Source organism: Aricia agestis, chromosome 11 (assembly GCF_905147365.1).
Source record: "Aricia agestis chromosome 11, ilAriAges1.1, whole genome shotgun sequence".
Lineage (NCBI taxonomy): Eukaryota > Metazoa > Arthropoda > Insecta > Lepidoptera > Lycaenidae > Aricia > Aricia agestis.
The window spans coordinates 5,635,945-5,663,565 of NC_056416.1; the positions used below are offsets into that span (position 1 = coordinate 5,635,945).

The window sequence follows — 27,621 nt, forward strand, 5'->3', positions numbered from 1 at the left end:
GGACCAGTAGTTTCTGAGATTAGCGCGTTCAAACAAACAAACAAATTAACAAACTCTTCCGCTTTATAATATTAGTATAGATAAGTCTCTATCCTACGAATAATAAAAACTAAGGAAACGTAACACCCATACTTCAACCGTTTTGAATTTGGTCTCTTTTCGCACACTAAAATATGGCAATAGCAACGAAACACTTAAGGCCGGTATAAATAGTCAGTACTCAAGATGCATCTCGGTCCCAAGACACGGTTCTGGCCCTGTGATTGGTTGGCTGTCAAAATTTGGACCAATCACAGACCCGAACCGTAGTCTTGAGGCCGGGTTGTATCTTAAGTACCTACTGAGTACTGACTATTTAAACCAGCCTAAGTGTCTAAACCAAAGAATTCTATTAGAAGTCTTTGGTTTAAACACACTATGCCGAAATTCCGCGGCTGAAATCCCGCATGATTGCGTCAGCAATGTCAACGCATACAATATAACGCGACGGAATTTCGGCATGGTGTGTCATCGGCATTGAAAATACATTGCAGGCGGACCGCGGAATCCGAACTTCTGCCGCGGAAATTCGGCGTAGTGTGTTTCTAAACACACTATTCCGAAATACGAAATAAAGCCGTTGGCAATAATTGTCACTTTTATATTTCGACAAAATTGTGTACCGAATACATGCATAAAGTATGATATACAGTGTGTTAGTGTAAATACCGTTATCCTTGAAACCATCAAATGAGCCCGTCAAAAAGCTGGGAACTCGAAAAAAAATGCCGTCTTCATAACCATACGGATGCCCGGATCGGAAATTTGTATGGGTATGAAGTCGGATTTTTTTTGAGTTCCCAGCATTGTTCTCATAGAAAAAGTTGTTCATTTTGATTTGCTTATTTGATGGTTTCAAGGATAACGGTGTTTACACTAACATCTTACTATATCACATTTTGTAGACTCGTGGACAAATTTTTTGACACAATTACTCTTCCTTAGTTTTTATTATTCGTAGTCTCTATCACGATTCACGGTTTTACAGAATAAAAGTAATCAAGACACGCCGTCGCAACGAAAACGCATCATAATTTTTATTAATGACGCATCAGCAGGCCTACTACGAAACTGTTTTGAGACTCGAACAATCGGACGAGAATGCCGCGTCCTGCTCTAACAACGCCAATTCACGTTTGTTAGAATAGGACGCAGCATTCTCGTCCGATTATATTTTGAGTCTCAAAACAGTTTCATGGTACAAGGCCTGAGTTGCTTCGACGTGCGACAGCATAAAGCAATGCTTTAAACGCTGCGACGCAACTAAGCACTGTGTTTTGCAATATAACCGACTTCCAAAAAGGAGGAGGCTATACCTACATTCGGCTGTGGATATTTTTTTAAAGAAATCGTTATATAGACATAAAAGGCATATTGGCGCTCAAAACTTGATACATTATAATAATATGAATGTTGGCGTGAGTATAACATCGCTCTATCTTATATATAAAATTCTCGTGTCACAATGTTAGGCCGCGTACTCCTCCGAAACGGCTTTACTGATTTAAACCAAATTTTATATGCATATTCAGTGGGTTTGAAAATCGGCTACTGGCTACTTTTTATATTGATAAGTGCATTTGTTGAGTAAATTATTACAACTCGAGACTGACGGCGACCATTGTTTGTGCGACGGGATAGCGATGGACGTTGCCATGGTGACATACTTATTTAGTCACTTCAAATAAAATAATATGGGCGAAATACTTTATATGGCAAAGAAACGTTTGCCGGGACAGCTAGTAAATATAATAAAACACAAGTCAGTATATAAAAAACTTATTTATTTGATATAAAATAAAACAAGTATTTACAGTATCAGTCAATCTGACCCGGTATCTACCGGCGATCATTCATACATAACAATATCATATCCGAATATTGTATACAGTCGTTACGATATGAATGAGTTGGACAATTTATGACTTTAGTCACATAGAATTATTAGGACAAAGACAAGGCATGTCGACACTAGGCGAAACGCCTACATGTAACAAAATATTGTCTACAAGATACTACTTACATTTCATCCACTACATAGGACATTTTATTAATAATGTGATTCTTTTAATATAGCATTATTTAAATCACCCTTTTCTTACTCGGTATCTGTCATATTGAACAGTGCTCCACTGATAATGTGCCAGTCATTTTCAATTGTGCCCGAAAGGGACACTCAATAAAGACGTTGATAGCTTCGACATGCCCTGTCCTAATATTACATATTATGTTGTATAGTTAGTAGGTACCCAATTTGTTTACAACGCTAAAATTTACTAAATTATTATCGAAGAAGATAATATACATACATACAGTACAGTATACACTCATAAGTTATTTGTAAACTTGTATTACATTGGCAAGTTTACTTTCAATAGTGGACTTGAAAACAACATAAAATAATTGGCCAAGTGTGAGTTGGACTCGCGCAAGAAGGGCTCCGTACCGTTATAGAGCAAAAATAGGCCAAACATTGTGTTTTTTGTATGGGAACCCCCCCCTTAAATATTAATATAATTTTGTTTTTAGTATTTGTTGTTATATCAGCAACAGATATACCTACACAATCTGTGAAAATTTTAGAAGTCTAGTTGTAGCGGTTCTTGAGATACAGCTTGGTGACATACAGACAGACAGACGGACAGACAACGAAGTCTTAGTAATAGGGTCCCGTTTTTACCCTTTGGATATGGAACCCTAAATAGATTAATATTATATACAAAATGAAAGTACTTATTAGTAATATATAAATAATATAGTATATATTTGACTTTTGACATGAGATTCCAAAATGAAAATGGCATCTGAAAGTATTTACAGATATTTAAAGCTTTATTACATTAGTTTGTTCATTTTCAGATTTAAAGAACTTTTTTACAAATAATTATATGTTTCTACATTTAAAGGCTCTAGAGATTATTATCAAAATATTATGATAATAATAGATATTAGTGGATCAATAAATATTGATACTTTAATATGAAAAAGAGGTAGGAACATTTTATATAAATACATAATATCATTACATTAATATTAATAAATATTGCCTTACTTTTTTTCAAATTAAATATGGCTGGAAGATATATAAAATATAAATGTAAAATACACAATTTAATAACACAGGATAGTATTATTTTCGGAATGATAACATATAAATGTTAATATAAAATGATTTATTATGATGTTCAGTATAGAGAATATTAAAAGAAACTACTTAGGCGATAAAAACTATTATTTTACACGAATTAACAAAAATAATGGTATAATTTAGTCTTATGACACAAAAACTTAGTAACAAGGGCGTCGCCAGCCGATGGCGCAGGGGGGGGGGGGGGGGGGGGGGGCAAAGTCAACCGACGGTAAGGTCAACTGACTTTACCTACTACAGTCTACAATTCATACTTTACAAGTAGGTATGAATTGTAGGTAAAGTCGACAGCACATGAAGCTTTTCACTTGTAGTACGAGCCTTACATCTATTACCAGATTTTAATATTATAGTGGTCGTTGTTTGCATTATATTTGGCAACTTTTTTAGAGTCCCCTCTTAGAGGGGAAGGGGGGAGGGGGGGCAGCTGCCCCTCCCTGCCCCCCCTTTGGCGACGCCCTTGCTTAGTAACTATAAAACCTGATAGATGGAGCTACCTAGTCCTTCAGTAAACTACACCATCGAACAAACATGTTTGTTCATTTTCACTCAAAATATAGTTAGCAAAATAAAACTATTTCTATAAGCCTAACAGTCAATTAGAAATAATTGTACAAAATTCTGTCAGGTTTAAACAGTTTTCAATATACACTAGGAAATCTTAAAAATAAACTAAATTTGACTTAACGTAGACCCAAAATTCACTAAACCAAGTTACCACTTAAAATAGTCTCATTTACACAATTAAAATGTAAAATGTAATACTTTGGTCCACATTTGAGCACACTTAAACTCTAGTTTGTTGATTTACTGTCAAGGAAACCGCATTTCCGAGACGTAGTCTAAATGTTCTAAGCTGTGGTGTGAATTGCTACGTCTGGGCGCTCGGGCCTTCTGAAGGTTGTGGTGGGAGTGAGTCCTGGTCACTCTGTAAGCGCCCTCTCTGGGGTTTGAATCGCTCCCCTTTCTTTCTTCTTCTCTATGTCTTCTGTTGTCGAACGCCCGCCGATTCGCATCGTACCGCTGTCTTTGCCAGGTCCGTTCCGCGTCCTGCCCGTATAGATCTAATTCGCCCGAGGTCTGGAATTGGCTGCCACCTTGGCAGTAGTTGAATTTCTTCCAGCCTTCGTCGTATTTTTTCCTCGTATCGTCGTTGCCTATTTGGCGACGTTGGGATTGGTTGGAGCTGCTCTCGCTAGTATCTTCGCCTGACGTTCCCAAACCTAGGTCTTTATCGTCGCCGTATATCTTGTAAATGCCGTTTGGGTTTATGTTCTTCCCGTTATACATTTTATCGTGTAGCATCAGTTGGGGATGTGGCATGTACGGGTTGGGATAACACTTTTCTGCCTTCGTGATTTTCAAATCGGCATCTTTCGATCGAGTACAGGAGCCCGGACCAAACAGAGACAGAAGCACCGGTAGTAGGAATAGACCATGCATCGCCCCGAAGAATATAACCATGAATACCATTTTAAAGAAGACAGAGAATATGTAGCTGTCTGCCAAAAGTAGTGCGACCACTCCAAGAATTGTACTGAAGGATCCTTGAACGATTGGCAGTCCAAGAGAGTATAGACACTCGCTGACTCTTTCCTTAGGGTCCTTGGCCTTTGACGCCATGTACGCGTAGCAAATGTGGGCAGTAAAGTCTACGGAGAATCCAATGCACATGATCAAGTTTATCATCGATATAGAGTCCAGATTGATGTCCCATAAGGCCATGTAGCCGACAACTCCGATTTCTATTGATATTATACTGAATGCGACCCACAACGAGCATAGGATATTTGGTATGAATATGAAGGAGGTAATCATCATCATTAGAGCTCCGTAGCACAGATTCTGGATGGATGTGGGTCTGACGAGCTCGAACTGAAAAGGAAAAAACAGACATTAGGTAGAATAGGAAGGCTTGAAAAGGTAACATCTCAATGGGGAATCCCTGCTGATTGAATAATCCCTGATGTACAGATAGCGCTTAAAGAGGATATGAGTGAAGCCGCATGGACATAAAAATAAATATTAATGAGATGAGAAATATGCGACGGTGTAATCAAAGAATTTGTACATATTCTTATGATAATGAAGTTATTTCCAGATTTGAACTCTACATTGTCAAGATAACAATACAAAACGTTTACCTGATCGAAGAAAACGAAGTATGGATGGAACACGGAGGCGTTGAGCGGTGATTCTGCGACTAATTCTCTCAGAGCCTTAACCATCTCCTTCTCGTGATTAGTTCCACTGATATTGATGGCTTGTACCAAAAATCTGGACGCTAGTATCTGATCTCCCTTTTCGTTAAACCTCACGTCTAATGAAAATGGATTTGCTGGGAATAGCCACAACTGAAAAAAATGTTACTGGTTACAATTTAAATTACATAAAGTTATTGGTGATGGAATGGATAGATGAAGTGGCAGGCATCCACTAAACAGTCATTTTGGTCATACAGTGTCTAAATCAGGTCAAGACTAAAGACTTTTAGAGAATGTATGATAAGAGTTGTTACCTCTTTGAGATTCTTGATGAAGTCTTCTTCGCTTTCGATCGATACGTTCAGATAGTCGTTGTTTCTGTCGACGTACGTGATAAACGTCCTCAGCCAAGACTCCGTGTACAGCGAGTTCGATATGTACGAGGTGTTCTCCAGCCTCTGCGTCAGTACCTCCACCTCGTTCTGGATTTTCGGATCGGAATAGTTATAGTTTCCACTTATTACTACCTGGAATTGCAATTTTTCATTACTTAACTTGGCGTTTTACTTTCTATCTATTATTTAAAGTAGGGATAACATAATTGGCTATGCAGTATAGCATAGGAGCTTAACATAGGAGCAATACCAAAGGCGATTTAACCAGTTTTACCTTGTTTGGACAAGGTAAAATTAGTTTTATTTTTCTTCCAACTAATTAATGGTTTTACGAGTTACTTAACATTTCTTACAATTATGTCTAAAGAAGTGTTTAATCGTTACTCATCTATTACCTGTATTCTATACGGGAACTCTCTGTAATATAAATCTTCGCGATCAAAGAATTCGACAGAGTACGAGTCCACTTTCGACAGCTTCCGTCTTTCCAAACCTTCATTTAAATTGGTAACTCCATACCCGGCACCCGCTAAGTAGCACAAGAATATGACAATGACTAAGGCCTTAACGAGGCTGTTATTGAGCAAGTCAGCGACGGTGGTTTTGAAGAACGCCATAATGCAATGCTCCTTGTTGTCAATTGGGTTGTCTGGATCGGCTGGATCTATTCCACCGCTGCAGAACATTCGGTACAGCCAAGACTTTTCTTCTGAAACAAAAAGTGAGTGTATTATCCTGATACGGAAACTTTTCAGACAACTTTTAGACTTTTCAGTGCTACTCGTACTTTGTTGCTATCTTTAAGATCATTGTGATCTTTTGTATTTAAATATAAGTTTGTGTGTTATAATGTCTTTAGCGTAGGCAATGATTTAGGGGTGAAACTTTTGTAGTTACCTTTTATGGCTCTAGACTCAGGTAGCACCTTTAACCAGGTGATGGTATGTCTGTTCTGTTTCTCCCTGTAACCGGACACAGCGACACAACCAGCGAAGAATGTCAGATGCCATACAAAAGTGAAGCAGACTGCTAGACCTGCAAAACAAAGCGATTGTTGAGGGTATTTTCCATAACGCAAGCAAGATTTACATTTAAATAAGTCATTACTTTAAATATGTCATGTAACATCGTCATAACACTAGAAGAACTTCCCATATAGACCACACCTATTCCAATCCCATAGCTAATAAACGTCAGCAGTCAGCACCTTAACGACCTTAAAACAATAAGGTGGCTCTAACAATGGGTCATAAAAGCGAGTAAGATGGTAACGGATACACAAACCACTATTAAGCTTACAATCTAATTTAATGTGTTATGATTTCTTCGGTTTTCTTTTATGTTTTCTTCGTTTCTTACGTAGTGTTACATAAGTTTTTGGTATCATTCCGTTCTATTCCGTTAGATACGAGATTGGTAGGTACTGTTCCTTTCGAACATTCACAACTTGAGGATAATTTGAGCACTACATACAAAAATTTAAAACAAAGCTACGTGTCAGGTACTATCAGGGAAGTTGATTCATAAGCAGATTGTGGACCTACGTAACTTGGTCGCGGTATGTCAAATTCACCCGACAGATTGAATCGACATAACCCGACCGCATGACGTAGGTCTGTCATCTGCCTAATCAATTCCTTCGATGGTACAACGTCCAACCACAATAGACATAACGACCAGTAGTTCGACTGCAAAGAGACGGACAGGTTTCAATATCTGTCAAATTCGTCGGGTTTCACTAGGATTATGAACGGAATGTGCCTCGCGCTGGCTGATATAATTTATTTTTAAATATTTAAATTAAAGATTTCAAAATTAGATTCTGTCAATTTTAATCGCATGTGCCAAAACATAAACAACAATACGACCAAAGAGGAACACGTCCAGCGAATATGTCATAGTTTTAAATTCGTAGGTAACAAGTTAACAACCCTAGCGACGATTGTCGTCATAATACGTCAAATTTAAAAATTTCAACATCAGTTCTAAGTCGGCATACTCTATCATTCTGTCTACTCTGGTCCTACTTACCGGAATACATGCAGAAGATTTGCACGGACGGGAACGGTGAGAAGATACCGATGAAGAACGAGAGCATATCGGTAACAGAGGTAATGGTAATGGAGACAGCGGCTTCTGACAACATGATGGCCATCCGCTCAGGAACCGGCAGGCGTGGTGAGGTGCGCCGCCATGCTGCCAGCATTACGAAAGTGTCGTCGATGCCGATACCTGGAAATGTTTCGTAATGTTATGGTGTCTTACGGCTTTAATGGTATGATGTGTCGGATGTGGATTCTCAAGTTGACAAGTATAATTCGGATATGCTTGGTTACTAGCGTAAAGGTCTCAAGGTTCAGAGGCCCAACGCATCACAATGAAAATATCCTGTTGAATTTGTTTAATCGGTAGTATCTATATTGTTCCTTTAAATAAAGAAGAACTCTAATCTGCAAGAACACTTACCGATCATTAAAAATGGCGCAGCCAAGTTGATGCCAATAAACGAAATTCCCAAGTATATCGCACAGCCGAACGCTGCTAACGTAGCCATCACTGCAGATATATTTCCTAGCAGACCCAACCAAGGCTTCGATCGCACCCAATCCCCCATCATGCATGTCACTATGGAGAATATGCCCATGAGGATGAAGGTGGAACTGAAGAACGGTATGACGGTTTGCGCGTTTTTCTCCAACTCGTGGTCGAGGGTGCGTGAAGCGAATCTCGCTATTGAGATGTGTTTGAATCGGCCCGTGTCTTCCGCTTCGCCCACGCCGTCCAAAAACGCGTCCTCCCAATCAGCTCCTCTGTAAAAAAGAGTAAAGCCATGAAAAACGAAAAATGTATACAACTTAGGCCCACTTGCGCCAGACTGGGTTAACACGCTTAACTCTGAGTTAAATTATACTTCGAAGCACCACCAAGAGTTAGGAGTTAACCTCGTATTAATTTTTTTAATTTTTAACTCACCGATGTCGGAGGGTTAGATCAACTAACTCTGGGTTAGTAATATCAAAACTGAGATTTTTCGGTTATGACTTATGTAGTTTGTTGTGTTCAGTAATAGGTACCGGTTTTATTTTGTGTTCAACCATGATAAATGATCAGTGGTTGTTATCTGATGATGATGAAGAAATTATCGAATATATAAGTTCGGACTTTTAAAACATAAGGATTGTAGAACGGACCGATCTGTTTAGGGTCCCGTATTTACTCACAAAGAGACAAAGATTTCCATCGAAGATTTCGCCTAGAAAAAGAAACTGTTCTCTTTTTATTAAATAAAATTGAAAATAATTGCAATATACAAATGAGCATAAAAAGTAAGTCCCTACCAAAGTTCAATAATAATAATATCATTCATCCTAATTTATTTGCACAAAATATCACAACACGCACGGCACAATGCGACACAGAACCACGTGTCATTTCAAATCTGACATAAGGAGATAGCCTTATTTAAAGTACTGTGGAGCGAGAGAGAGCAGTACACTTAAATTATTCAGCATTCGCTCTATCATATTTGGCTGGGTGTAAAAAGAATGAATGAACATGACATAAGCCCGGGTTAGTTGACTCTGGGATAAATTCTTCTGGTGCAATATGTAGTAGGTATGAGTTAAAAATTAAAAACGTTAACACTGAGTTATTAAGCCCCGGGTTATTTATTTAACTCAATTTTGGGCTCAAATCACAAAGTGATAATATTATGTTCTTTAGGGTGTGTATGTGTTTCTATTATAGAGTTTACTATAAAAGTAGCAGCGACGAAAGCGCATTTTTTGTGATATTATGTGGGCTATACATACATAATAATAATGTACAATAATATATTTTATAGTCCTCTAGAATTTAGCACTAGAAATAATTATTTCCGCATTGAATTTGGACTAGGTAGTTACTTATTTGCTCTTGGAAGGATATACCTATTTGCTTGAACTGGGGCACGAAAACGATATTATAACTTCCTTTACAATGGTACCATTAATATTAAAACCGCGTCTGAAGCATTCGCCAAACCTAATAACCGTGACTTACAAATAATACAACAAAAGAAACAGGGTTTTTGTTAATTTTAACGCTTCTATTCTATGAGTGTGTATTGTGACATAGGTAGTTCTTTTAGTCTAATTATATTTTATGACTATAGTACTAATAAGTATAATAACTACCTATTAAGGTTCGCGCACACTTTGTCGGCGCGTGCCGGGGCGGGTCGGGGCGCAGCGCAGCGCAAAATGCGCTATAGTACACTATTGCCGGGTCGGGTCGCATCGCATTGACGGATTTTAACGCTCACTGTGCCGGGGCGCATGCATTGACGGATTTTGAGTAGGGAATGCAAATCTCGCGAGATTGGGGCTCAAGCGAGATCCCACGAGCTTATGAATACAATACCGCGAGATCTCGCCAATTTCGAGATCTCGCGGGATTAGCAGTTTGGTGTTTTTGTTTAGCAAATAATCACAATATTTGAATAAATTACGAAAAAAGTAATAATTAATATAAGTATTATAAGATTAACATTAATTTTCACGATTTTTTTCAATAGAATTTTATGCATCAAACAGAAAATCAAATATTGTTTGATGTATCTGTCTATAATTTTTAAGTAGTAAACTTTGACATACGTATCTACTATATCTATATATATATAAAACTCAAAGGTGACTGACTGACTGATTGACTTAGTGATCTATCAACGCACAGCCCAAACCACTGGACGGATGGGGCTGAAATTTGGCATGCAGGTAGATAATATGACGAAGGCATCCGCTAAGAAAGGATTTTGATAAATTCCAACCCCAAGGGGTTCAAATAGGGGATGAAAGTTTGTATATAATAATACTTCTTAACGCGAGCGAAGCACGGGCAAAAGCTCGTTCTGTCATATAACAAATGAACGAAACAGCTAGTCTTCTCTTATAATGCGCTTTTAAAACGATAACATAGGGAAGTAAAATGTATGGAAATATTATATTATGGAGACTCTTTGAAATTTCTGTCGACGATAATAACTTTTTAACGTGCACGTTAGAGGACATCACAACGTTTACACTAATTCTGAACCGCACAAAACGTCCGCGGTGCATAAAATCAAAAGGGCATTCCACGCTGGCGTCCACGATAACGTGACGTCCAGAATTATAAAAGCGCACTATCAAACACAAATCTTTTAGTATTAAAATAGTTTTCTTTTTAACTAACAAAACAACGAGAAGTCAAAATTCAGGACCTAGTTGAGAATCACAGTGCACAGTAATTGCTTAGGCCAGCTCCCCTTTGTTTTGACGCCGTGATCGCAACTCCGTCTGTGTCAGCCCGCGCTTCAAATAAGACATTTTTATGCTCAAGTGCAATCTCGGCAAACTTGCGAGATCTCGCCTTTTTTTCGTCCGAGATCAATCTCTCTAAAAAAGGCCGAGATCTCGCGAGAACGAGATTGCATTCCCTAATTTTGAGCCGAGGCTTGTCGGGCCGCATCGCATCACATCCGGGGCGCAGCGGGTCTCGTCGGGCCGTGTCGCATTGACGGAAATCCACCAAGCAAAAATCCGCGCCGATGCGCCCCGGCACAGTGTGCGATACGCGCATCCGCTTCCACACAAATTTATTAGGCGGATTTTTGCGATGCGCCCCGGTACGCTGAGCCCCGGCACGGCCCGTCGCAGTGTGCTCACTCCTTTAGTACACGATAATTTTGAAATTACAAGCTTCTCAAAACCTCAATTTTATTTATTGTAGTGGGAATATATTGGGTACTTTGAACTTAAGTTGACCTGTGATATCAAGATAAATAGTGAATAATATATTATGTACATATTTACAATATTACAGAACATAATATCATAACACAAATATTTTCCTACATAATCAATTGTGTAAACACTGCATTAGTATTCAATAATTTCAACACAATCAATACGTTGGTACCAAGTTGGTACTTTACTACCTTCTATTGTAAATGTGTATAAAAAACAAAATTATAATATAATAGGAAGTACATGAGCAATTTACACGCACATAGTTTAATTACTATTTGTAAAAATAGTAATTAAATATTATAGTCGAGAGTGAAGCATAGAGGAAGATTGTTAACATTTATTTTAATACTTCGTGTTTAAAGCCATTATTGAAAACTACTAAGGATGGTAACCACTGACTCGTACAATATTAGCGCTACTATATTTGTATATAGGCGAGCAATTCATCGTATTATATTGTTAGTTTGTTACTCGCTGCTTAGTTCGTGCAAAATATCTACCTTATGTCTTGTTCAAAATTGGAATAGATCCTACTGCATTGTCTTCTCCTTAACCACTGCTAAATCTCTCCAAAATCTGTCATTGTTTTTAGCACATTATATTTTAATAATATTATGTTGTGGCGTAGGTTCTGGCTATACCTTTATTCTGTGAATACTATTTATACCAGTTCTAACTCCACAGAAGGTATCACAAAAAGCAAGGGCGTCGCCAGCCGATGGCGCAGGGGGGGGGGGGGGGGCAAGTTGACTTTACCTACTACAATTCATACTTTTCTCATTCTCTATGAATGAGAAAAGTAGGTACTTATGAATAATTTGTAGCCGTAGGTAAAGTCGGTTTGATCTGTTGAGTTTGGTTTATTATGCCAGAATTTCTGCCAAAGCACGACTGTTGTTTATTATGCCAGAAAGACTTCAATTTTTATGTTTGGTAAATTCTAAAACTGAGCGATAGTTTTACAAGTTTCTGTGAGATTTTCGACTTGCATCGTTTGCATTTGTGCGGGGTGTAAATTGCAATTTAGATTTAAAAGCAAATGATGGAGTATTTTCTTCAGCAAAGCGTGTTCGTCACTCCCCCTCTCCCGCTTCAACGATAGAATAGAGCAGAGCGTAGTTGAGCCATAGTAAAAGGCGGGGTTGAGCGTACGGAATATTAGGAGTGGAATTGGTGAATTCATTCGAGTTTCGACGTACGGGAATGATTGTTCAAGGCTTGAACTTCAAGCACATCAACTCAAGGATTTTGGTTGCATTATATTTGGCAACTTTTTTAGAATCTCTAGGGGGGGGCAGCTGCCCCTCCCTGCCCCCCTTGGCGACGCCCTTGACAAAAAGCAGAAGTTTAAGATTAAAGGGCATTCTTTCGGCAATACCTTTCAATCTGGTGCCACAATCAACCTAGCTCCGCCCATGCAATTAAGAGAAGTTGTAAAGTGTCAATATTCAATCTGAGTGCCTTTTTGCGATTGTAATCTATTGCCATTAATGAAGTAACAAAGTGACCACCTTTCTATTCGTATTCTCGGTTCGTATTCGACACCGTTTCAAACCGTGTCAAGATCGATCTATTATCTTTTACTAATTGTTAGAAATTGACAAGAAAAAATACAATGGGACTTATCTTAATGCGTTCTTTTCTGGGACGTAACAGCCAAAACCTCGATCCTTTAGTTTGGGAGAGGTATAAAAAATATTTCAAGGAAAGAAGTTCCTTTGAAACTTCAAGTTACAAATGACAGCTATAAAGTTATAAAAGGTGTATAGAACTTTAACGACTGCATTAAAGTATAATAATAGATGGTGATTAATTTTTAAAAGAACTAGTAATTAGCAAGGCTAGCATAATGGGTTTCCATGTTTCCTTTCGCGTCTAAGCATGTCAACAAGGTTAGGTTTAACTAGCAGTTTTAAATCTTTAACTTTAGTCAATGACAACATAATAAATATTTTAATAATAATAATAATAATAATTAATCGATGTCGAAATATTCAATAAACTTCGGTGTTTGACCTAGCTGCTAGGTCAAAAGATTACTTACCTAGGTATTGTCTTTAAATCAAGATCTTTTTTAAACAGACAGCATTTAACTGGCTTTTAGGAGGTTTATATTCGTTGGACATTTATTGAATTTTATTTGATTTTAAAAGACTTGACTGTTTTATCTATGCAGGTATGTAAGTGAATTATAATTCTAAGTTCTTAGCGTATAGCGTGTTTTCGAAATCCATCTTCATGGCTTTTTTGTTTCAAAAAAATCTCTTAATTATTCGCTTATGCTTAATATTGCTTTCTGCTTTGAATATATTGCTTTTGCTGCCTATGTCCGATTATGCTTTAGCATTCTATAACAATGTGGTGGCAAGCCCCAAGAAAAATTTCCGACTGGGTCATGCTTATTCGGTCAAACCAAATACGTTTTGCAGTTGCGCACGGTTTGGTTGCAATATCTCACCTCTGCTGCTGCAGCGGCGTATCAGTCCTCAGAAACCACACCAGCTGCACCGCCGGGACTGACACTATGATGTCGTCCACCACTGTTGAGCCGCCGAAGTACACGGGGAAGGCGTGGGCCTCCCACGTCACCGGGTTGAACATGATGGGGAAGGTCAGGTTCAACTCGCCTCGCTCCACCTGTGATGATGAAGTGATTTTTTGGATTCCGTATAATTATTTTATTATTAAAATTATTTATATACCTATTAAAATGAAAATAGAATAACGTAAGCTCTTATACAAAAAAACACAATTTTTGGCCTATTTTTGCTCTATCACGGTACAGAACCCTTTATGAACGAGTCAGACTCGTGGGCGGGGGCGCTGCTGATAAAGGAGAACTGTCAAAAATTTGTTTTTGTATGATGGCAGCGTTAGTTGCTTTTTTCGCCACGTTCATTCAAAGCATTGTCAGCTGTAACGACAAAACTCAATAAAACTAAGTGGGTTTCGTTTTCGCATTTTTGGTTTCAAACATTTTTTTTTTCAATTACCAAAAGTAACGTAAAAGTAACATCTGTAGTCATGTCACATGAATGTAACATGCAAGGGTCAAAAGTAACGTAAAATGTTACAAAAGTAACATTCTGGCAACGCTGGGTAGTAGGCACCAGTAGAACCCAGGAGGAACGACGTTCTGAAAGTATTTGTAACAAATCTATTCAGAAGTAAACTATTTTTATTGCAAACGGAGGAAAAGCTTAAAAGCTAAAGGTACCAGATTATCTTTTAAGAATTATTGGGTTTGAACTTGAAAATCAAGGTAAGGGAGCTGAGAAATAGGTGAGTGTTAATCCTACTAAATTGTAATATCACAGATCTCGGACCTACATTGTACTATTATCTATTTTGTGCCTACGTAATTTGGCCGCGTTTTGTGAAACCTAGCCGAAATCGAAACTGATGACGACATTAATTGAATTTATATAATTGGACCAAATGACGTAGGTCTGACAACAGCCTATGAATAAATTTCTTCAATGGTACCATCTTATCGACTGGCCTGCAACATTTTTGCCAAACTCTCGCAGCTCGCTTGCTATTAGCTGCTTACGTTGACATTTTTATGGCTTTATAACAACTGTGATGAAAGATAGACATGACCTTTAGGTCATTCCCAAACTATTATGGTACCGCCATAACCTACTGTAATTATTTTTCTTAATACAAAGGATGGTTAATTTAATACAGAGCTAAACGACGTTGATATAGGATAACAGACAAGACAGTAAAGTTTTGTCGAACATCAATCAATTTTTCATGTGTTTCTTAAACAATTGAATACTAACGGTATAGTCATTGGTATTGCTAATAATATGTGACTAATCCCGCCGCATTTGTGAACTCATCAACTTATTATTCCAATCAGATATGACTGGGGGTAACAAAGACTGAATCAAGCAGATCTGTACATTCAAGAGACCATAGAACAACTTTTATGGTCCCGGAAATAAACGAGTTGGACAGTTTTGAATAAAAATATGTTGGAATTTGGAACTTGAAGGATTCTTTTTTAGGGTTCCGTAGTCAACACTCAACAAGGAACCCTTATAGTTTCGGTCTGTCCGTCCGTCTGTCTGTCCGCGGTTTTGCTCAGAGACTATAGAACCTACAAAGCTGTAATTCGGCATGAATGCACATATTTAAAAAAAAATAAGGTACCTCCCCTACACATCAAGCGGGGATGATTTTTTTTTCGCATCCACCCCACCCTGTAAAGTGTAGTTGGATAGGTTTTTTTTAAATATTACGAGTATTCAAATATCATTTTCCGATTTAGGGATCCATTTGTGAAATATGAAGTTTTAAAGAGGAAATAATCGTTAGCTAGATTCCAGTCCCCCCCCCCCCCTTCTATCAGCTAAACCGTTGCTTCTGGATTCTGGAAATATGAATAAATTCACGGAGTAGCAAATATGCTGAATTTAAAAGGAAAACTATCACGGCTAAGAAGACTTCATAAGTTATTGAGTAATAATCGATCAACTAAAAAAAAGCATTCGGAGAAGGAAAATAAACTTTTCGTTCAAATTCCTTAAATGTAACTGAAATTAATTAAGTGAGTTGCAAGTAAGTGTAAAAAACGTTATAAATGTAAATTCATTGACCATTAAAAATATCAAAAACTAGCGCTACTTACTACGGACCCTATATTGCGCGTGGCCCGACACGCACTTGGCCGATTATTTTACTCTTGTTTTTGCTAAAGAAGTAAACACAATAATGCAAGTCATCTCAATGGAAAGATGTTTTACACAAATGGTTATCTTGAATTAAAAGTCTAAAGTCTAGAACCATAACAAAATTTAATAATACAATGTAGACTTTAGATCCGGATGTTACGAAGATCAAGTCGTGTATGGATAATGGAACATTCAGATGAAGACAATGATACAATTTCAGGTAAATAGTTCGAGCTTTGTGAACAATAACAACAGGTACAAAATAAACGAAATCTCTTTTGAAACTGAATAAAATACCCCTTTTGTCACAACAAAGAACTATAATATTATGGAGAAATACGAGATACATTTTGTTAATAATATAAAACTTGGGTATGCGTTGATATTAATGCAGGACAATAATTTTTAATTAAGTATTTTAATGACTCAGCAAAAGGCGTTAATAAAATCTGCCTTGACACAATATCACAATACGATTATTTTTAAAGGGCTTATGTGGTATTTACGATTGTTGCCTATAAGGAAACCGTGTACTTTCAAGAAAACTCAACATCTATTGTTTAATATACCGCAAATCGATTGTTTTTCTTTTTACATTGAGTCATTAAGTGTCATTCGTGTACGAGGGAACGGCTTTTAAAATATTGACGCGTACTTCATTTTTTTCTAATTTTTAAGGTTGCGCTTAGTAGGTCGATAACCTGAGTTGCGGATAATAAGGATCATCAAAGATGTTCCATGCTTTGACATACAATAAGTAGGTTTTTCATCTGAGTGAGTATGAATAAAACAATAATTATTAATTAATAAGTATTTTAAAAACAACAAACAAGTATTTTAAAAAAAACAACTTACAAACAAACTTTGTAAGGTTTTTTTTATTACTTTTCGATAGTTGAATTTGATGTCAAGGCACGTATCATGGTCGAAAATTGAAATTGCCCTAAAACTTACAGATTTAAGTAGCCCTTTAAATATGTACTTATTATATTTTTACGACGTTACTACATTCTTATCTAAGCCTATTTATCACAATAAAAATAAAAATGTTGAGCAAAACATTATATTTACTATGTACTTGAATTACCACTTAATTTTGTTAGGTGCATGGCCTTGGCTATCTAGAATATAGAAAAAAACAAATCAGCATATTATTATGAAAACTTGAGCTAGGTCCACATATTCTGTACATCATTAATAATTGATGAACTATTCTTATAGGATACTACTATTAATAGTACGTCATGAACCTAATCTAATCGCTAATCAGCGTCCAAATTTTTACTAGATTTTTTTTATGAAATAAGAGGGTAAACGAGCAAACGGGTCACCTGATGAAAAGCAACTTCCATCGCCCATGGACACTCGCAGCATCAGAAGAGCTACAGGTGCGTTGCCGGCCTTTTATGAGGGAATAGGGTAATAGGGGAGGGTAGGGTAGGGAAAAGGGTAGGGGATAGGGCCTCCGGTTAACTCACTCACTCGGCGAAACACAGCGCAAGCGCTGTTTCACCCCGGTTTTCTGTGAGCCCGTGGTATTTCTCTCGCGAGCCGGCCCATTCGTGCCGAAGCATGGCTCTCCCACGTCAGATAACATTGAAGCACTGCGTGTTTGAACGCGATGTTTTGACGAAACTACAGACAGAAGATAATCTTTGCCTCTCTAAGCTCATAATAAAAAAACAAACCTCTCCAATAATCTTGTCCAAGTTCAGTATATCGTTGGTGAAGCATTGCCCTTCCCATCTCGCGCACTCCTCTCGATAAGTGAAGGTTTCTCCTGTGGGCAGGGTGACCGTTATATTCCTCACGAGCTCGTCAAGTTCTCGTAACTCCCGAAAGACTTCGGTCCTGAGGAGGTTGGTGTTGTTGTCCTTGGCTACGACGATCACGCGACCGAATCTACCTGTAACAATATCATGATCGTTTGACGATAGTTCTTGTTGGTTTAGTTACTGAAGTGGTAGTCATCATGTAGGACAATTTTAATAGAAAGTTTCAATGGTCGCGGAATAGAGAAAAATTGATAGCTATCAGAATTTTTAACATAATATCAAGAGTGAAAATATTTGTTTGTTTACATTGCAATAGTCGAAGTTACTCGTTTTTGATGGAAGACGCAGAATAACGTGTGATGTGTGATTTGTGACAAGGAGAAAAGCAAGGCACTTCTACTCGGATACAATAACGACCGGCAAGTGATTCAAGGCAAGGCACAGGAAATCTTCAGTATCACCCAATTAGGTGATCAGCCTGTATTGTCCTAACCGAACATGGAAATAAAATTTTTCTTCGTTCCACCGCAAGAATTAAACTCTGAACTTCGAGTACTAAACAACATCTAAATGATACAAGACCTTAATAACTAGCTAGAAGCTGAGCTTTGTGAGGGCTTGCGTCGTTTTTCTACGTGGTAATAGTCTTTAAGGCAGTTTTTTTATATATTTTAATAGTAACCAAACCATGACTGACCGATGATAACACATCATTTTATATAAATAAAAATTACTATGTTAAAGACAAATCATTAGGCGTGATAGTTTTTTCGGAAAGTGTACCACAAAATGTACAGGTTGTGGGATATACTAGGGCTCGCTTCATTCAACCTGACAAGACTAGTCAGATAATAAAGACCATACATACCAGGTCGTGTTATCCGTCCCACGCTGAACCGATGGCTGTAGTTGACCTTGAAGTGTTCCTCTACTATCCTCCTCTCCACCTTGCCCGGACCGCTGACGGGCGAGAACAGGTACTCTGGGTCCATCTCATAGTAGATCCTCTGGAAGCCCGTGATCATCAGCAGAGTGAGCAGGACGGGGATGATGATGAAGTAGCCCGGTCTCTTTCCCACTATCAAGCCCAGTTTGTAGAAGGATCTGTTGAGCATCGTGTCGACGAACGTTAGACTGCAACCCATCTGTAACAAGAAATGATTTGTCTAATATTTTGTAACGTACGGGTTGGCACGGGTCTATTGACAACGGCATGAGTTGAAAATTACTTTTTAGCGTCACTAAGAAATCATAATCTTAGTCTTGACATGAATTAAAATTAGGTTCATTTTTATAGCACTTGGCGGCATACCTAGGTATGCTGAAAATAACCTATTTCTAAATCAAAAAAACGTTTGTAAAATGTAGAAAAACACGTAATTTTCCATCTTTCCGCATTCATAATTTAAAAAAACAAAACTTTGCAGAATTGTATTTTTTATCTACATTTTCTACATTTAAGTTGAGGCTTTGTTTTCTTCTTTCCTTCGAGAGCGTTGTTGTCATAATTCATATAGGTAGCTTTGCGGTGCGACAGTCAGAAATCGATTAACAAAAATCCTTGTTAAACTGTAATTTAACTACATGGTGCTTAGTTGTTTTTGGTTAGAATATCTGGCCTTCTTCAATGTCTGACTACTGACCTCAATATAATTAATGTTTAACATTAATCTATTATAATTTATTTATTAATCGGTTCAAGTTATTTCGGATTAATTTATTTACCTGTCAATCTGTTTTGCAATCTTTTTTTACTACGTTCAACTAAATAATGTTAATCCTCTATTTAAATGTCAATAAGATTCTAGAGGTACTTATCGAAAAGCCAATTGGCTGCCACTATAGGATTAGAAAAATCGATGCTATACTTTTACCCTCTTACTAATAATCGCTGTATAAGCTTTGAATAGTTAGACAGTGTTTTGTCTTCTTCAATCCAATTAAAAATGTCACTTGTATGACAGGAACAAAACACTGTAGGTATATCTATTCAAAGCATATACAACGTTTATTAGTAAGGGGGTAAGTATCCAAACACACTATGCCGAAATTCCGCGGCGGAAGTTCGGCATGATTACGTCAGCAATGTCAAACACATACAATATAAATACGCGACGTAATTTCGGCATAGTGTGTCATCGCCCATCAGCCTTTTAGACTATGTTCTTTGCCCTTACAAGTGTTGGTTTGAAACGATACTAAGACTAGGGTTACACCGTACTCGGTTAGTCTGGCATCAGTTCAGTCCATCAGTCTGATCTAGACTGACATAAGAATGATCGTGTAACCGTGTTATTGGAGGGACTGTTTTTTTTATAATGTACTTTCTGCCTGCCTATCATACCTACGCCAACGAGATATCCCACTCTCGAGATAATTAAAAACTACTCGTCTCATAATGTCAAAATCTCGACATTTTCTCGACAAAACTCTATAAAAATGTGTTATTTCGATGATAGATCTACGCGAGAAAAAATGTTTGTCATGCTAGGGTCAATAGAGATGAAGAGACAAACCATCAAACATCAAGAAAACATGTAGAGTGAGATATCTCGTTGGCGTATGCTAGGCAGGCAGGCCGTCATTCTGGCATTAGTCTGACTGATGGACTGAACTGATGCCAGACTGATCGTGTAAGTCGTAACCCTAATCTATGTCTTGGTTCGAAACGTTATCTTGTTTAACCCTTTTAAAAACATAGCGATGCCTTTATAAGCGTTTTAGGTCACAAAATAATTTTCCTCAAGTCTCACAAATACAGTATAGATGTTTCGAGGTGATTCTAAGATATATGTAAAACACCCGACGCGGTCTGCCTTGACCAGCACCTGTCCTGCCTTTCACTAAAGACCATTAAATTACATAAATCTGTTATAATTATTATTGACCACGAACATTTGAAGTTTAAAAGAGTTAAGCTTTATTACCGTTTGGTTGTATATTGGTAAGAATAGTGACGTCATTTCTCTGTGGGTATTGTGTACCGATGCATTTTGATTTTTGAGTTAAAAGAATATTAAAATATTATGCTGTATCCTGGCTATAATTAGGTCATATGATTTTATAATGACCATAAAATACCAGAGAAAAGTTATTTTAAGTCACTGTAGAAATAAGTTATTTTAAGTAACAGAAATAAGTTATTTAATGCAAAATCTCGAGGAGACGAATTACGACAGTTAATTTCCAAATCGTCTCCTGGCTTGGACCATAGTAATTATAATCGGCGGCAAAATCACGGTAGCACGGGTTCGAATCCTCCAATGATTTGAATACCGGGGTCACACATAATTACATAAACAAACGTGTTATTTAACTTATTTCCAGTATCTATGAACACACAGGTTTAACCATGGAACCAGATGTACCGTACGTGGTGTGAATGGTTAAATAGAGGGATATCATACAACATCTTTGAATTTTTAAGGCTTTTTAAGATAGACTAGTCCGATTCTGTTTAATCTTCCGATGCAGTCTCAATATAATTAACCTCTTAATAATAATAAACGCGTTCTGTTTTGTAGGTAAACTAAAATATATTACGGTAGTCATGGCTTAAATAATTAATTACAGTTTCATAAACGATAAATATTTTTTTGCAAATTAGCCAGATTAGACTTCGGTCGTTGAAATCTTTTCCACTACGCAAGGCATTATAGCATGGTTTGCGTGATTATAATAATCTAATATTTGCTTATGTTTTGTCTTGGGCAAATAAATATGCGAAAGGCCTAAACATTTTGTAAAATGTATCTAATTATAATTTCCATGCAGAAACAGCTAGATGTGTGTTATGAAATTGATTGGATACACTCAGACATTAACTTACTAGTTACAAGAAGCCTTTTTAGTTTTGTTCTATCCGTCTGTCCGTCCTCCATTGCTGAAGCCCGCTGTACACATTGGGCCAACGCATTGGACCAACGCATTGGGCTCTAACGTGTAGATGCCTACTTGGCCATAAGTTGGGAGCAACATTTCATACTCCAATGGTTCGCGTTGGCACAATGTGTTGATAATATATTTTCGGAACGCTCATTTTGCGGCTTTTCTATGCTGGTCCGAGCGATTACGTGTAGATACGAACATTTGTCTATGATTATTGAATTGATTACCCATCATCGACGTCGATTGTACCATAGAGGAAATTGATTCCTAGTCAGTTGACGGTCCTACGTCATGTGGTCGGCTTATGTCAATTCAATGTTGGCTGTAATCGGTCGGATTTGTTTGACTTAACGCGATCAAATTACTTAGGTCCGCCATCCATCTGCCTAGGAAACAACTTCTCTTTTTTTTATGAAATAAGGGGGCAAACGAGCAAACGGGTCACCTGATGGAAAGCAACTTCCGTCGCCCATGGACACTCGCTGAATCAGAAGAGCTGCAAGTGCGTTGCCGGCCTTTTAAGAAGGAATAGGGTAATAGGGGAGGGAAGGGAAGGGAATAGGATAGGGGATTGGGCCTCCACTAAACTCACTCACTCGGCGAAACACAGCGCAAGCGCTGTTTCACGCCGGTTTTCTGTGAGAACGTGGTATTTCTCCGGTCGAGCTGGCCCATTCGTGCCGAAGCATGGCTCTCCCACGTATAAAGTATTTAGATTGTGAAGCATGTACTATCTCTGATAGTACATGCTTCACAATCATGATGAAAATCATAGTAATGCAACGTGAAGAACCCTCTCCAGTCTATCTTCCTAATGTTGACAAATTCTTGTCTAAATTTAGTCCACCCAAAATGTTGTTTTGAGCAGGTATTATAATTCGAATGTGCTCCATAATAAAAATTGTCCATGTCGTCATATTGTCATTACTGGCAACATATATTATGGTATATGTAATAGGTATGTAACTACATAGTATTATGTAAGGCTGTTGCATTAACGTTTGGCGCCACTTGAAAGGTACCTCATCAGCGTAATCTATTGATCTGTGTAATAGGAAGACCGAAATGACTAGGCAGATCAAATATTTGTAACTGTAAGCTAAATTTCTTTTTCTACTAGATGTCGCCCGTAGTTCGTTTATAACGCGGGAACCATCAATTTTTTCAGAATTAAAAGTATCATATGTCCTTTCCCGGGACTCAAACTATCTCCACACCAAATTTTAATCAAAATCGGTTCATCGGTTTGACCGTGATAGGCAGACTTTCACATCACATTTATAATATTATAAGTAGATATGGTTACTAAGCTTTGAATCTACGTAGTTCAAACTACGAGCACATAATACATAATTTGCTACGAGTAATAAAATTTCATAAAATGTGACTATAGCAATTAGCATCTGAAGGTTTTAAATCCGAAATAACGCTCTTTAGTCTTTCCTTTCTTCTTCCTTGTTATCAGTATTTATCTATCTATTTGATTTTTATTAAACTTTGTTACAGGCACATGTAGTTAAAAAATAAAATGTATGTACATTAAAAAAATAATAATAAAATATTTTCGTATCAGAAATTGTAGATAATTTATGTGTTACGAACGTAATAAATTAACGAGGTAAATAATGATCAGATACAATGTTATGTACTGTAATTACATACAATAATTGAAGTATATTTTACATTTTAAAACACAATTAAAACTTGTTTTACCCGAGAATGATTAGGTCAAGATTGAAGTTTTGGAATATATACAATTTTAAACAGGGTTTAATTGACTTCGGTAGTACATATAGGTATAAAGTATTACTTACCTAAATATAACTAAGATAACTTGAAAATATTTTGGCAAGTACAATTCATAATTTATTTTAATTTTTTGTGTATCGATAGGCGTTTTTTTTTATTTTTTATTATGAAAAAGGGGGGCAAACGAGCAAACGGGTCACCTGATGGAAAGCAACTTCCGTCGCCCATGGACACTCGCAGCATCAGAAGAGCTGCAGGTGCGTTGCCGGCCTTCTAAGGGGTAATAGGGGAGGGTAGGGAAGGGAATAGGGGAGGGTACGGAAGGAAATAGGGGAGGGTAGGGAAAGGAAAAGGGTAGGGGATTGGGCCTCCGGTAAACTCACTTACTCGGCGAAACACAGCGGAAGCGCTGTTTCACGCCGGTTTTCTGTGAGGACGTGGTATCTCTCCGGTCGAGCCGGCCCATTCGTGCCGAAGCATGGCTCTCCCACGTCAAAAACACAAAGTTTTTACACAAAGAGACTCACTATAACAGAGGTTTATCTTAACCTCTGTGGAAAACGACATGATTAAGACTAATTAATCATGTCGTTTTCCACATTCCATTTTTACTCAAGTAAGTGACAATACTTATGGCCTGTTTCACCGCTTCCTGATAAGGTGCCCGATAGTGTTATTTGACAGATTTTCCATACTCCATCTGTCATATTAAGTGGTGGATAGCCTTATCAGGAAGCGGTGAAACAGGCCCTTAGTATTGTCACTTACGGCCGTTCCCAATATTCAATCTATCTTTGGTTTGACATAAAACCGATCGCAGGCTGCAGCTAACATTGAATTGACATAAAATATATGTCTCTAATGTCTAATGTGAGCTATTCAGGTATCTCTAGTAGGGCAAAACCAGTGATAGATCAAATATTGGGAACGGCCGTTAGTTGAGTACAAATAGGCATTGGTTTAGAGATAGACAGTCTCCTAATATCAATAAGGAATGATTTTGTTTTTCGATTTTTAGCTCTACATATGTTATTAATATTATTATTGTGCATCCTACTCCTCCTATCTACTTCTGATTAATTTCGTTGCGGGTCCCAAGACAGCTTTTGCATTTCCCTCGGGCTCCCTGAGATCATATCAAAGGGTTTTCGGAAACAGGAGATACAACGGTGGGAATGTGTGGTGGGCCAAAGCCCTTTAAAAAATATTATTGGTGTTTAGTTTTCAGAATAACGTAGTCTAGTGAAAATGTCGGGTTAGCAACTAACTAGACATTTCTAGTAACATATAGGATGAGTAAACAGTAGTTAAGCACGCGATTGTGAAAGTAAATATTATTACGGGCGACGGCACGCGACTATAAACACGTCTGACTTGACTGACGTGTTGAGATGATGGCTTTATTGGAACACTAGAGATCGCCTTATGGTCGAAATTCGACCTTAGTTTCAATGACATTAGGACTAGTACCTATATTTTGTAAAAAAATATTGACTTTATCATATTTTTTTCAACTCTTGTCTCTAGGACTCAACTGATCTCAGACTGGCCGTGTAAGCATTGTCTATTAATAGTATCTCAGATTCAATAAAAAAAACTATAATCCATTTTCAATTTGTCACCTTGTTGTCAACAGACTTCAAACATAAATAATAGAGTTTAATTCGTATGTATACTGTATAGGCTTGTCACACAAAAATCTGTCATTTTCCTAGTGTGTGTGTTGTAGTGTGTGTAATGTTTTATTTGTTAAAAAAATGTATGATAAAAGCATAATTTCAAAATAATATTAGCTCGATGCACTCCTTCACCATATAAACTATAACTGTGCAAAATTTCATTCACCTACGTTTGGCCATTTTTCGTCAAAAGGGATACAAAGTTTTTGGCTCACGTATTAATATATAGATAGATACTTGCCAGCAATCAGAGAGATTTGATTACTCAACTTAAAATTAATGAAGATTTTGGAGCTCCATAGCTTGTAAAATTCTTGATTAAATTAAAGCTTAACCAAAGATTTACCTTACAAAATTAATTAAACAACCATTCATGTACTATCACATAAATTGATTCATAGCACATAGGGCAGATGGCAGATCAATGTGAATTTGGTCGAGTTATGTGATATGTCAAGTCAATGTTAATGTCTGACGGCTGATTTTGACACGACTCGTCCAAAATACGTAAGTAGGTCCGTAAATTGCCTAGAAATAAATCACTTTGATGGTACATACATAACATTTAAATACTTTTGTAGATAACAAGTGGTAAACACAATAATATGTTATATACAATACGTGGGAGAGCCATGCTTCGGCACGAATGGGCCGGCTCGACCGGAAAAATACCACGTTCTCACAGAAAACCGGCGTGAAACAGCGCTTGCGCTGTGTTTCGCTGAGTGAGTGAGTTTACCGGAGGCCCAATCCCCTACCCTATTCCCTTTCCTACCCTCCCCTATTCCCTTCCCTTCCCTACCCTCCCCTATTACCCTATTCTCTCTTAAAAGGCCGGCAACGCACATGCAGCTCTTCTGATGCTGCGAGTGTCCATGGGCGACGGAAGTTGCTTTCCATCAGGTGACCCGTTTGCTCGTTTGCCCCCTTATTTCATAAAATTAAAAAAAAAACTCAATGTGGTAGCAGCCTAGCAGGTTCCCCAACTTTATATGACCCCTCTGATATCACAAATTAGGACAGTAGGAAATAGTGTAAATATAGTACGTCTGGCGACAGTCATTTCATCAAGAACGTTCAATTTTCTATTATAAAAATGATATTGACAAAATGGAAACAGCTAAATAAGTATGGATTTTTAAACCGTACATAAGAATGTGTATTTCATTGTTCCTGCTCTTCAATTATTTTATTGATATCACGTGAACGTATTATTATTTTGATGATGGCAATAAAAATAATTGTTTTGAAAAGTTCCTGACATTTTCAATTTCTTGACCCACGGTCGCTTTCTTACTTCCCCTTCCTGTGACAATAAATCATACGTTACAATTATTTTAAATCACTGGTATACTTATAAAGTTCTTGAGGAAGCTGGAAAGTAGCCATTTTGATTATTTTTATTAAAATTGCACACGAAATGTAGAGGTTATAGATATAACCTCTACATTTCGTGTTAATGCGTTTTGGGTCCTTTTTATTTTATTTTTTTAGCTTAGTCGTATTAGCTATAATGCTACGAATTTAAATGTTACTTATAACCGTGCCGTAAGGAAATGTAATGATAATTTGGTCCAGGTTGATTTCTTTTGTTTAGATTCAGATTAACCTAGTATAAATTGATATATATTATATCCTGACCTGTTCACTGAATTAAGGTAGAAAAGGTATGTGCTTTTAAGTCGAGTACCTATTTAATATATTTTATTGTACCTACTTACATGACTATGTTCTAATGGCACTAAAAAAGGTTCATCTTATAGATTACCTAAGTGTAATCTCAATTATGTCATACAATAGGAAGTCATTTGATGAGAAAAAAAGTGTTCTACTTTATACACTTAGTTAATGATTAAGCATAGAGAAAGAATATACGTTTAGGAGTTTACTGGTAGGCACTAACAACTCTTCTTACTGCAATTTATACTTTACTAATATTTGCAAAAGTATGTCTGTCTCTTACCATTTTACGCTCAAACGTGGGAGAGCCATGCTTCGGCACGAATGGGCCGGCTCGACCGGATAAATACCACGTTCTCACAGAAAACCGGCGTGAAACAGCGCTTGCGCTGTGTTTCGCCGAGTGAGTGAGTTTACCGGAGGCCCAATCCCCTAACCCCTACCCTATTCCCTTCCCTACCCTCAACTATTCCCTTCCCTTTCGTATCCTCCCCTACTACCCTATTCCCTCTTAAAAGGCCGGCAACGCACTTGCAGCTCTTCTGATGCTGCGAGTGTCCATGGGCGACGGAAGTTGCTTTAAATCAGGTGACCCGTTTGCTCGTTTGCCCCCT

General features: G+C 37.5%; 1 protein-coding gene across 2 annotated transcripts in view; it reads right to left on the bottom strand.

Annotated features, from left to right (window-relative positions):
- Nucleotides 1–3,642: 3,642 nt before the first annotated feature.
- Nucleotides 3,643–27,621, bottom strand: part of LOC121731776 (patched domain-containing protein 3) — a 59,868-nt gene continuing 35,889 nt past the window's right edge. The window contains exons 2-11 of one of the 2 annotated variants that reach the window (XM_042121397.1): nucleotides 18,880–19,156; nucleotides 17,925–18,142; nucleotides 14,013–14,191; nucleotides 8,253–8,596; nucleotides 7,818–8,018; nucleotides 6,684–6,821; nucleotides 6,182–6,492; nucleotides 5,706–5,918; nucleotides 5,332–5,541; nucleotides 3,643–5,062 (exon numbers count right to left, since the gene is read on the bottom strand). In XM_042121397.1, coding sequence (XP_041977331.1) covers nucleotides 4,001–5,062; nucleotides 5,332–5,541; nucleotides 5,706–5,918; nucleotides 6,182–6,492; nucleotides 6,684–6,821; nucleotides 7,818–8,018; nucleotides 8,253–8,596; nucleotides 14,013–14,191; nucleotides 17,925–18,142; nucleotides 18,880–19,156 — 3,153 coding nt within the window. In that variant the 3' untranslated portion in view covers nucleotides 3,643–4,000. Of the gene's footprint in view, nucleotides 5,063–5,331; nucleotides 5,542–5,705; nucleotides 5,919–6,181; nucleotides 6,496–6,683; nucleotides 6,822–7,817; nucleotides 8,019–8,252; nucleotides 8,597–14,012; nucleotides 14,192–17,924; nucleotides 18,143–18,879; nucleotides 19,157–27,621 lie in introns of both variants that reach the window. The other variant, XM_042121396.1, reaches the window with a different exon arrangement.